This window comes from Lichenostomus cassidix, chromosome 2 (assembly GCF_008360975.1).
Source record: "Lichenostomus cassidix isolate B80296 chromosome 2, HeHo_3.0, whole genome shotgun sequence".
Classification (NCBI taxonomy): domain Eukaryota; kingdom Metazoa; phylum Chordata; class Aves; order Passeriformes; family Meliphagidae; genus Lichenostomus; species Lichenostomus cassidix.
The window spans coordinates 143164002-143177350 of NC_139482.1; the positions used below are offsets into that span (position 1 = coordinate 143164002).

General features: G+C 37.5%; 1 protein-coding gene across 2 annotated transcripts in view; it reads right to left on the bottom strand.

Annotated features, from left to right (window-relative positions):
- ADCY8 (adenylate cyclase 8) overlaps positions 1 to 13349 on the bottom strand; it is a 116411-nt gene that overhangs the window by 80443 nt on the left and 22619 nt on the right. For both annotated transcript variants that reach the window (XM_085053582.1, XM_085053581.1), the window contains exon 2: positions 5365 to 5514. In XM_085053582.1, the coding sequence (XP_084909708.1) occupies positions 5365 to 5514 (150 nt within the window). The remainder of the gene's footprint in view (positions 1 to 5364; positions 5515 to 13349) is intronic.

Here is a 13349-nt window from a genome sequence, read left to right on the forward strand (position 1 = left end):
AGTTGGTCAAATATTCCTGCACAATTTTTTTTGCACAATAATATTCCTGACCTACTTACACAATAATTGTTTTCAGATATGTATAACTTGACATTTATATGTGTGGAGCAGGAAAAGGCTGCATGACAAAATTATCTGAGAAACTATTTATAATTAAATTGTAGCATTTCAGGGCTTAAAATGTTTAACAAATTTCAAGTAAAGATTGGAGAAAGAGCAGCTTTGGACATCTGAAATATATAGTGAATGCAATTCTTCATAAAGTCATAATTTCATTGTGTGTCTGGACTTAATATGTCATTAATTTAAAACTTAGGGATTTTGTATCCTGAGAAATAGAAATGAAAAAGAAATTTAATGCAATTTTTTGCTCTTGATTAACACAATTTCACAGTATTCTCACAATGAGGGAAATTACATACTCATAGGTTTTGAAGGGTTTTTGGTAGCTAATTAAGAAAGTGACTTAGACTATCTATTTTCATTGCCCAGATATAATGAAAGCACAATTACCTGCTGTGTTCTTACAACAAAATCAAGGTAAAAATGAAGACAGTGTCTTTGAAGTGGTCATTAACAAAGTATAGCACTGGTTGTCAACATTTTTGAAACATTCAGATATCAAATGAAAATATTAATCCAAAATTTCAAACAGGTAGTGGAAAGGTATGATATTATTGGAATAAAATGACTCATAAATGTGGAGAGGCTCATGTTTCTTTTTTTATTCACAATTGCAATGTTTTGAAAAAAAATTAGAGGACATTTTTTGGCGGCCATATTTGGTTGGTATAAGTACATCTTTAAGTACAGGCCACTAATTACAATTCACTGGAAACTCTTAAAATTAATTATTTTGTCAATAACTGCTAAACTGAAGCTGTTTTTACTACACTTTTGTTTGTGTTGCTTTCTGCAGGTTGCTCCTCTTATATTTCTATCTTTTGATGATAAAGTCCTTCTAGGCTCATCAACACTGGAGTCTCCTTCAACTATGTCAAGCTCCGAAATGTTTTGGATTTTCATAAAAATTCAAATTTTTTAATGAAAATTAAGAAATAAATAGACACAGATGTTCCCTCAATTTCACTGTGTGCTGGGATTTTCAAATGGTGTCACACAGATAATACCATACAGTTAAGTGCATAAACATCATTAGCATTGACTGCTGGAGTAATTCTCCTTTGTAGCAACACGACTGTTCATTTTCATAATAGAGTAATTAGAGTCAGGAAATTCACTGTAATTGAAAATGCTAATATGTACTTTTAACAACCCCAAATGCTTAAAACAAAAAGGATAACAATGGGAAAAAATCCAATACTTTATCTGAAAATGCAACTGAAAGTCCTGACTTTCTGAAATACTCCTGAAAATTTTGTCTAAAATCTTGATGAGAGAAAATGGTGATGGGGGAAGCAGAATGAAAAAAGATGTAGGAGCTATATTGCATTGACTTTTGGAAATAGACACTAGAAAACGAGTCACTTCAAAATGGGAATCAGGTTGCCCTGGACCAGCCAGGCTCCATAAAGTCTTTTGCATCATCCAGGTTTGTTCTGCATTCTCTTCCTTCCTGTGCAGTAACTCAGTGAATTGCAATTGGTGTAAAAGCTGAACTTGCCCCTGAAGGTACTTTCTCTGGACATTGGGCCTGTGGAGATAATTCAGAATTACAGAGACCATAGGTCCAGACATTTCTGTACAACAAAATGTCTTTGACTGCAAATTGAAAAACTTCACAGCAATAATGAAATAGTGCAAGGAATTTGTGAACTCTGAAAACCCAAGAAAGGGAGACACTGCTGGAAAATAATGACATCTGAAAAACACATTATCATATCTAACTGTCCAAATTTCAGTTCAGAGTAAAATGAAGAACAACAAAAAAGTTTTTTGATCTCTAGTGGGATTTTGGTAGTTTCACCTCCTATTTTCATTGCTCTTTATGCAATGATTGCAAGTGAATGAATGAAACTGCTTTCACTGAAAAAATTCAGCTCATATATATGAAATGTATGTGGACATAGAAAAAAATGTCATGTTTCTCACCACAAGATAGAAGCTGATATAATAAACTTTATATTTGTATTCAGAAAATTCACAAATACTCATTAGAGGGTTCTTAAAAACCTCTGAAAAGCAGAGATCCTTCCTTATCAGTATTATAGTTTCCTTGGACAGGTTCACATTTCTAATGGTACATCTTGCTTGTTTCTAAAACACAGATTTTAAAATATTTGGCTCACAACTGGGTGACTTTCCATGGCTGGCTCTTTTAGGCATTGCACAATAATGCGTAATGGCAGCAGCAGCATTTATCATTATTAGAATGACAGAAGATTAGAGATTATAAATCTAAGGGATATTGAGAAATTGGAAGTCATTTTTAGAGGGCAGAAACTTGATTTCTTAGTTTTACCAATACAGAGTAATGAATAGAAGTAAATCTGAAGCATTTATATAACTTCCATGATTATATAAAATTGGAACCTCATTCTGCAATTGTTTATGGACAAGCATACCACTCCTATTTGTAGTTTAAAACTCATGTTGTGTTTTTCTTACTTTAATTGTACTGGTCTTCTGATTTAAATGAAGTAAAGACAAAACCAGACCTTACAGGACCTTTCTGGCAAGCTGTCATACTTTGTATGACACACCATACACATGACATGTCAATACATTTTAATTTTCTGTTATTTTCAGCTTAAGAAGCAGAATCTGTGTAGTGATGAAAGAAGCCTCAAGAGATTTATATTAAGTCATCCACTACTATAAAAAGTAGCAGTACCACCACTGAAAGCAACAAAAAATTTGACCCTGCTGTAAGAAACCTCTAGTTTAGATAGTTTATAGGACGTGAAAGGGAAATAAATTGAAGAGAAAAAAAAAAATATTGGGATTCCTAGAATTATTGTCTGGAAGAATTAAGCAAATAATTATTACTTTATTTTCTCTGCACATTTTTAGCTCCTCAACAATATTCTTAGAAATTTTCAGAAGCCACCTTTCAACTATTGTCCTGCACAATCTTTTTTCACCTTTTTTCTCCCCTTCATATATTAAAGCTATTTTGTAGAAAGTCCTAGAATTAACTTAGTAAACTTTATCAGGATTTAATCCTTACTTTTTAAAATACTCTTTAACAGGTAGTAAGTTTTTTACATTCATGTGAACCACAGATTCCATGTATCAGGAATTATTTGTCTTCAAGATCAAAAAATGCTAGCAGTCACTGAATTCCTGACTGCATACTGATTGACTATGAACAAGCAGCTAAAAAAAACGGTCACCAAAAATGTGACCTTGCCAGTCTTCTTAAAGCAGATATTTTTAAAAATGGCTTAAAAGAGATGCTACCTCAGAAGCAGAGAGAAACATTAGCATGCTGAGGGAAACAGGCTCTCCATTCCTCAAGATGTTCCAGTATTGGAATATATTGTTAATGTTGTCCCAAATACAAAGGAAAGGCTGAAAAGTTTATTATATGTCTATATATATATATTTATAGGTGTGCATAATAACAAAATTTCAAATTTCCGAGAAAATTAATCAGAGATGTTTCAAAATGTTTTGTTCCAAAATTTTGAGTTAGTTTATTATTAAATTAAGTTTTAAAAGAGATACTTTATTTGGTGTTCTGTTCTCCATAGTTTTCTCCTGTGAGCATTTTCCTTGGCCCAAGGACATTTTCCCTTGTGTGCTTCCAGTCATATGATGCCTGTGACACACCACTTTGTTTGGTTATAGGTGAGTCTCAGCTGCAGTGAGGTAACACTCCAGGAAGTTCTGCCCTCAGGGAACAGCACAGCCCTGAAACCTGACAGGGCACTGGGCCAATGCACAGTTCAACCTGGCTTAACAAAATCAAATATTTCAGATCCAACCACTAATTTCCCCCTCTCAAAAAAAAAAAAAAAAAAAATCTGCCCAAATGGAAACTGTTTTCATTTTCCTAATGGAAAATACAAGTTCAGCAAAATGGAATTTCTCAAAATATTTGTCTTTGTACAAATTTCCTTTTACATGAGCGGATAAAATATTTCTAATGGGAAAACCTCAGAATAACATGGAACAAGGAAACAAGGGAATGTTTTGTTAGCATTTTATAAAACTTTTTACAGTGAACTCTAGAAAACTACGATGAAAGTAAAGCTTACAAAATAACAGTTTATGAAAAATTAGACAAGAAGAAAAATGAAAAAAAAATCCAAACCCCCCAAAATCCCCAAAAGGCATGAAGAAGTGGTCCTGCAGTTAAAAAGAGAACAGAGCATCCAAGATAATATCCCTCAAAGTCTTTTCAGTCTGCAATGGCTGCAGAGATGTTCTGGCAGAGGTACCTGGCATTACTCAACACAGTCATGCATTCATCCTGAGTCATTAGTCAATGAAGTCTGGAATAGGACATCTTCCTAGAACTCTCTGTAAGAGCATGTCTTTCAAGGGTCAAATGAAATAAATTTGAGAAGTAATATACATATTTATATAGCAAGGCAAAACAAAAGGCTAAATTCATTTGAGGATGATACAGCAGCATATGTGATACAGATGCTGCTCCCTTGGTGCAAAATGATAAGCAGCAAACTTCTATTTATTTGATATTCTTATTTTGGATTGGAAAAGATGATTATCTAAGATCAACCGTACCTGTTCAGATCAAAATTTCACCTAACACTAACCCAGCTTTTGGGCACCTACTGCACACAATGGCCAAAAGTTGATTTTTCAAGAGTTTAAGGACAGAGAAATAGAATAGTGCTACTTTTTGCTTCAGTGGCCTTCCAGCTGCAAAAACAATCCATGAATCTGAGGTGATGCTTTAATATTTTCTATGCTTACATAGAGTTCCCATCCATAAACTTGTTTAATTTTCACAGACTCATAGAATCAGTCAGGTTGGAAGTGACTACAGTGAGTCTTCTGGTCCTTCCTCCCTGCTCAGGCAGAGCCATCCCAGACCACATGGCACAGGAGCGTGTCCAGATGGCTCTGGAATCTTTCACTTAACTAATGTAAATTTTAATATCTGCAACACTCTGAAACATGAAGTACCCCAGTTTACCCCATCTTGTTTAAAGAACAATTTTTAAACACCTGCCAGTTGCTGTTTCATTTGATGGCCTCTTCTGCAGGATAGGATGATGAACAGCCACTCTATTCATCCTATTTCCCAGGGGAAATCTTTTAGATGTCATATCCACTCAATACACACCAACACAGTAACAGCATAAAACTGACTTAATCTGCACAAATCAGGCGGCATCACACTGGAGTCAGCAAGGCTACAAAAGCCTGGTCTTGTCCAATTATCAATACCAGTTAATAGAAAAATAGGAATGTTTCTCCTGGGGACCATACCTGTCGCTGGTTTTCTGTCTCTAGTCTCAGTCTGGCTTCCACACATCTTCTGGTCTCCAGGAAGGCTTGGCGTTGTGCTCTGTCTGATAGGTAGCTAATGAAGATTCCTGCAGTGTTCATACACATAAATAACACTGCCTGAGCTGCTATCTGCAATGAACAACAAATAGGGTTTGATTAGACAGGAGAAGCAAAAATATCTGTTTAAAAAAAAAGAAAGAGAGACAACGACTGCTTTGTAGGCTGCAAAAATAGCAGTTGGGAAATTTTGCATAAAAGAATGCCTTGGATCTTAAGTAGAGACATCAAACTTGTAAATTCTCTCTGCCTTGAGGATGAGATATGCAGTATTTGGGGGCATTAAACTCTAGTTGAACCACAAATTATATTTCCAAAAACTGACTCACAGAGCTCTAGCCAGGAATGATTACAAATATAATTAACAATTTGTTTTTGCATGGCCTCTTCTGCAAGAGCAACTTTGTGATTTGTTCCATGGCTTAGTTTGGGAAGCAAGCCATATTTAAGGAAAACAAAGAATGTCAGTTAGTTAAAAATTAATATCAGTGATAATAGTTACTGTGTTATTATTGACCAAATTAAGTACATTAATTTTCAGCTGATGCCAAAGCACAAATTTGCACAATCTGAATTCTGAACCATTCAACAGGGGAAGCTGAAAGGATAAGCAAATTCTTTTGTAGCCAGTGCTTGTGTACACAGATGTTTTCTTTGTTGAAATCCATGTAAGAGCTGAACTGGTTTTCCTTGTAAAGCTGCGTCACAGCTTCTTCCTTTTCCATATGACCTCAGGAGAGTCAAATGGGAGTGGATCCTTGGACAGTGCAAATTTCAGTGGCTGATTTGTCTGTCATTTGCTCTGCATGGTTTTAAGGCAGGGCACATCAACACCATGGAAGTGAGGATTGTTTGGGAAAGGGAGTAAGAAACTGGCAATATTTGACTGCACTAGGGACAAGACAAAGTTCTGCAGCCTTGGTACCTTTATCCAATATCTCATCCTTGTTAGTGGCTGAGATTTCAAAGGCTCTGATAGCTCTGGGTGATACCTACAGGATCACAACGCCAGAACAGCCATACCACACAGATCAAGTGTTCATCATTCAGGATACTCTCTCTGGTAGTGGAAAACAGAGAGTGCTCAGGAGTACAAGGACAAAGCAGTAGGTAATGTGTACAGAAGTACAGCAAGCATTCAGTGATGTTTTGTCAAAACAGTCTTGAACACTCCAGCAATCTGTGGTTTCAGAACTTTGTGGGCCAGCCATTGTATTTTCTTACTATTATCTAATAATCAGTCTTCCTAAAATCCAAGTTTTGCTTGTCCTAATAGAAGACTCCCTAATCTCATTGTGATGCTTTGACTCAGGTCTGCAGGTCACTCTCCCCCCAGTCACTTGGGTCTGAAAGGGAGATCTGATATCAGACCAAAACCATCTGGCAGAAACTTCAGCTTTATATATTCCCATATTTCTGAATCTGGAGTATTGTTCTACTATAGTACAGGGAATTAATTTGCAATTTATATGCCATGATTAAATAATAATGTGTATCCTGGCTCCAGATGAAGTTTTGTTTAACCTTTTCCAGCAGTAGATGTCTAGACAAGGCTTGTGAGAAGTCTGGCATGATTAGCATGATCCTTGCATCTCCCTGGCTTCCAGGATCCTCTGAGCTGGAGGTGGTATGCTCAATGCACCTGCACAACTTTTCCTGACGCCTCATTCTCAAGTTAATAGTACATTTAGCTACTTTACCACTCAATAACAAAGATTTTTTACAATTTAATTAGGCTCTTTGTGATTAAAAAATGTTTCCTTTTGTTTGCTTTAATTCACAGCTTTATCATTTCTTTGAGTGCTGCATCATGTTTATAAACAATGACTAATCATTTCCAATTCATATGCCCATCACCATTCCTGGTTTTACTGATTTAAAACATAACCTCTTACATTTACTCTTTAAAAGGGAAGAATTTGAGACTCTTTAGTCTCTCTGTGTGTATCATTATTCTCCCTTTGATGTTACCACTTTTTCCTGTTATCTGCCATACTCTGTTTTACTGGAGACGTTGCCCTGGGCCAGCCAGCTTCCCCCAGACACTCTCTGCCTTTGCTCCCAGATATATCAGAGAAGGCAGTAATTTAGCTCTGAGATAACTCCTTTCTGGTGCAGGCTACCAAGAGGTGTATGATGAGCTGACATGAGATTAAGACTAATTCAGAACTGCATTGTTCAGCAGGACAACAGAAATCAGATGCAGGAGGCTGGAGGAACTTTTCATTCCTTTTGGACTGACTTTTAACTATGACCAGGACTGTATGTTCACTCAAAGTAGGAAAGTTAGAGTATGGGGTGAAAAACAAAGAAAATCCCTCCAGAACATTTGAAAATGGCATTTCAACAGTGAAAGCAGTGGCAGGGTGCTCTCCTTTGCTCACAAATTCAACTGCAATTTCATCATGAGCTCAGTTCAGCCACCCATCTCCGTTAATGCTCAGGACTTGTTCCACTCACTTCAGCAGATCTCCTTAGAGCAAATGCACTAGAATTTGTCCTTTAATTAGATTTCATGAGTGCATAATTTGATTTGGACAAAGGGAATAATGGAGAACATATTACAGGTGAAACAACAGCTTATGCAGAGGTTGAATTGGCTTTTCTTACGCATGGCAGTCTGATTGAAACCATTCCAAAGAGTAAGCACTTTGACTTGCAAGTCATACTAATCTGGGGCTCTTGTTAATAAAAGAATAAGAAAGGCATACAAGACTTGAATCTCTCATTGCTCCTTTTTCCTAGAGCTTGCTGGGGCCAGTTCCAGAAGTCTTGGAGGATTTTCTGCAACCTATCAAGGCTACAAGCCAGGACAGACTCTGATTTTAGAGGATGTACAGAGTTTCATATCTTTCTGACTGACCTGAAAATAATCAATGCTCACACAGTAGGGAAGCTGAGGTGTAATGTGAAAAAAGAAAATATTTTCACAACATTTATACGTCTATTTGTACCTTGCACGGCACTTAAATAAGGAAAAGTAGTAGACATAGCAAGTGATCTTAAAAAGCCAAGAGTGATATATTTTGATGTTAAATAGGGCTCTGTGGAGGTCTGCTTCTTGAATTTTTAAGAAATTCCAAGAAGGTACCCTTCCTACTGTTTGGGAATATCTCTGTAACAGGATCATCACTGTCCCTGCTGAACCTGCAGTTACACAAAATCACATAATAGGATTACAAGAGCCAAAGGAAGTTACTTGACAAGATCACTGAGGTAGTAGAATCACAGAATGATGGAATCACGAAGATTGGAAGAGACCATCAAAATAATCCAGTCCAAGCATCAACCCATCATAATTCACCCTTAAACGACATCCCCAGGTGTCAAACCCAGATGCATTTTCAATCTCTTCAGATTCCACAACCTTCCTGGTCAACTTATTCCAATGTCTGACCACTCTTTCAGAGAGAATTTTGTTTCTAATACCTAATCCTGGCACAATTTAAGGTAATTTCCTCTTGTCCTTTCACTTGAGACATGGCAGAAGAGACCAACATCCACCACACCACAACCTCCACTCTTGTAGTTGTAGAAATCTACGAGGTCCCCCTGAATCTCCTCTTCTCCAGACTAAATAAGCCCTGTTCTCTCAGCCACTCCTCATAGGATGTGTTTTCCAGACTCTTCACCAGCTTCATTGCCCTCCTTTGGACATGCTCCAGCACCTCAATGTCCTTTTTGAAGTGAGGAACACAAGAAGAAGCAGCCACTAAAATTCTTACTCCAAAACTCTGCTCTGTTTCTCATAGGAGGTGATTAGGAGTTAGTTCACAGAGAAATTGCTACTCAAATAAATTGTCATTATAAAGTGTCCTCCATACAAGCACCTCAGAACCCTTTGCAAAATCAATATGAAAACTAGCAAAAACCAAAGGATGTGAGAGAACGCAAGTCAGACAAGTAAACTTAGTTTAAATTTGACAGAACACATTGAAATAATTTCATTTTTATCTGCCATTCATATAAAAAGGGCTTTGCCAAGAGAGCTGAAACCAAGAAAATATTTTGATTTGAGAACCACCAGGTTTCAAAGAAACAATTAAAAGACACCAGGTGTGGCTCATCAGGAAGAAGTTATAATCAAAGCAGGTACAGTATAGTAATGCAAGAGAACAGGAAAAGAAAAATTCATTGAAAAGATGGTAAAGTAACTCCCAAGCCTGTTGTGAAGTGGTAGGTAATCACCCACAGACAGTTTGCAAGACAGAATTGAATGTAGTTCAGGAAACTGGGAGTTCAGAAGGGTACAGGTGAGATACTGGGCTAAACATAACAACAATTTTTAGGCATTTCTACTGTTAAGAGCACCTAATTGAGTTGGCCTTCATTAGGATTTTACATGGAATGCTGTGAGGTTATGAACGACTGCAAGCAAGTTAAAGAAGGTTTTGCAAATGCCAGAAGTTTAAAAACTTCAAAAATCATAACTGAACTGTGGTCTAGTTTTACCATGATTTTCCTTTTTGAAATATGCAGTTGTCCATCAGGGAATTTAGAGCCATAACACCAGCCATTAACAGATGTTTATGGAGTGTATAGTGATCAACTGAGTTCAGCACTTCCAAAGAACATATAACCTGAGGAAAAGTGAATATTTCTAAACATTCAGCAAACCCAATGGATTGGAAATACACTGATTGATAGCTGGCCCTAAAAAGATAGTGACTGACACAGGCAATCTTCATCATGAAGTCGAGACAACAACAGCATATATCCACATGGAAAGCACAGTGGAGGCAGAGGAGAGAAAACTGATACATTTTAGAAACAATTCTGAAATCTAGAAGGACAGTGAACTTGTGTGTTATTACCTCAAGTACAGAAAAGCACTCTTGAGTGTTTAGCAGAAATAAAACTATTATTAACCTCTTCAGCAGGCAATTTTGTTCTGCTGCATAGGAACAGAGCAACGTTGGGGCTGATATCACCAAAATACATGTGACAAGTAAAGAAATGGTTTTCAATGTAATCTCCACATAGACATTCTCAGGGTTTTAACAACAGATTAGCGTATTTCTTGTCTGTTTTGGAAAAACTGGGAAAGTAAACTTGAGCTTCTTAAAGAATGTTTTCAGCATGTGTTACATAAAGAACTGGTTGCTATGGTAATTATTATTGGATAATTAAGTTTGAAGAAGCATTTTGATTCTTCATTAGTTGTTTAACTAAAAATAGAAGGTCAGCACAAGGTTGTATTTTTGTAATTAAAACGTCTCAGAAAACCCTTTCTCCCTTCTTGATCACTGTCTTTCTTGGGTTATTTGAGGGAAAATAAGATGCTCCGATAAGATCTGATCACCAGGAATGAGCTGAGAGTTGCACAAGAAGGCCAAAATGCTCTACTTTCTCTAAAATAGGAACATCTGGCAGCACAGACTCTACCACTCTCTCACTGCTGGGCTGCAGCAAGCCTCTATCTCCCACTGAGAGCATGATTTTATGAATCAAAGCTCTTGGCAGAGAAACTTGTACGTACCTGTTTCTCTGTACTGCCTCATGCCCACCTTGATCCCTCTGTACAGCTTCCCCTTCATCATGCCAGATCAATTATTTGTGGGACCATACTGTGAACTGTATCAGGGAAGTTAGCCAACTTAAAAAACAAACATTTGGCGTTGGCTGTGATTTTCGTATCTAGAGCAATCGTCTGATTAAGTTCACAGCACAGCCTCCACAGGAAGAGGAAGCATGTGAACATTCATTTCTGGCACTGCTGCCAACTCATTAAACTGAAATCACTGCTGCCTTATTGTTAAACCACCTTGTAAAGAGTGTTTTTATTCCCAAGGTTCACTCATTCTGACTTCTCCTGGGTCTTACTGATAAATGCCCCTGGCTGTGATAAGAGGGAGTTTTGTTTTAGTTTGTGGGCTCTTCTTCACTAACTTTTATTGGAAACCAGTCTGGCCCACAAAGGTGCCCAAACTGCTGCCATGACTTTTCAGAAAGCTCACTTGTCCCTGATCCTCTCTATTTTCCAATGTGTAAATACAATAGCTGTTTAACTTCCACTCAAAGCTGGAGTAAGTGCTACTCTTTTATCTGATCTACATACACATACTTTATTGAAAGACAGAAACATACCATACCCCTGAGAAGACAGGGATGGAGAATAGCATAATGTTTATGCATGGTAAAGTTAGGCAAGCACAGTCTATGATGGCTAAGAACAGATTTACCCCACCCTCCTTTGATTTGCTATATGTGAAAGAATCCATTTGTGCCAGAGTCACCATCTGATTTTATGTTTAGATCTGAATTTTGTGGTTCAGCTGTGCACTGCTCCCATGGGAACACTGGCTGATTCTTCAAAAACTCAGATCTTATTTATGCCTCTAGGAGAGCTGAGACATGTTATGAAGCCTGGTCTTGCTACTTCCAGAGCCATCATTAGAAAACTTCACTGTGTACTTAGGAACATTCTGGCCTTTAAGGTGCATGAAATGTGCAGCCTGCAAGCAGGTTGGCCCTATCAAAACAGAGGTGTACCACAGGAAGTCATTAGATTACCTTCAGTGAAAACAACTGTTTTCAGACAGAGTTTTCTCCATCCTGTTGCAGAATATCACAACATTAATTTTGCCCTTGTCCTGTTGTTTAGAAAACAAACCCCATTTTTCTTCTGAACAATGACAAGTTTGCTTAAAATCAATTGTTCCAGTTCAAGATAGAATGTGAAAATATAAATCTTTAATATTCAGAACAGGACTCTAATTTGCTATTAGAAAAAATAGCTATATCCATTTTTGTTCTTCTTCTCATTGAATCTATTAGAAATGTAGAAAATTGAACATCTGATTAAATTACTTATAGATAGCTCAAGCCATAAAAATTTGGTAAGTCACCTACCAACTATTGCAAAACTTTTGCAACATGGTGTGCTACAAGAGATATTCCAAGAAAATCATATAATCATATCACATCATATATCATATCAGACACATAAGGACTGTCATAACTGAGGAATGCACAGAGGCAGTTAAGCAAATACATAACCCTGCTAGTGCCATTGAGCAGCCCCAAAGTTTCAGCACATCTCTGACTCCCCTTGAGCTTGTCTAAAATTTAGAGTTCAAGAATAATTATAATAATAATAAAAAAAATCTATTCTGGGACTTTGGATAATCTTTTTTTTCTGTGCTTTTCTTTTTATAGATGTTAAAGTGACTAGGTATGACCAGGACAATGTCAGTGGTTGGGTCACAGCCCATGCATACAGTGGAATGGACAGGGATGGGAAAACAACCTTCACCTTTTAGTAACTTTTCCATGGCTACAAAGTACTTAGCTGAACTCTCTGACCTTCACCTAGGAAATGATCCTGGACTATGCAATGAAATCTAGTGATCATAGCTCCAGTTCACTGACCAGCACAGCATCCTTTTGTGATCATTTTGTATGCAGGATGCTGTCACCTCCAGATATCTGAAATGTTCCTATTTAGAAAAAACAATCTTATCTTTTTGACATGAATAACCTTCTCTAGTCAGTGTTTGCTGTCTGCTAGTTAGGTACTGTGTTGGTTTTGCTTGGCCTGGTTTTTGGTAGCTGAGGGATCACAAAGATGGTTTCTGTGAGAAGCTGCTGGAAGCTTCCACCATGTCCAGCAGAGCCAATCCCTGATGGCTCTGGAGATGATGGACATGCTGCTGGGCAAGGCTGGGACAATTAGAGATGTTGGTAACGCCTCTGTGATAACATATTTAAGAAATCAAAACAAAGTGCACACACAGTTTTTCCTAACCAGAGAAGAGGATGAGGCGTCACACAACATGGAGACACCAAGTTCAGTGGAGAAGGACGGGGAGGAGGTGCTCCATGTGCTGGAGCTGAGATTTGTTGGCAGGCCATGGTGATGACCATGGTGAAGCAGCTGTGGCTCTGCAGCCCATGGGATCCACAGG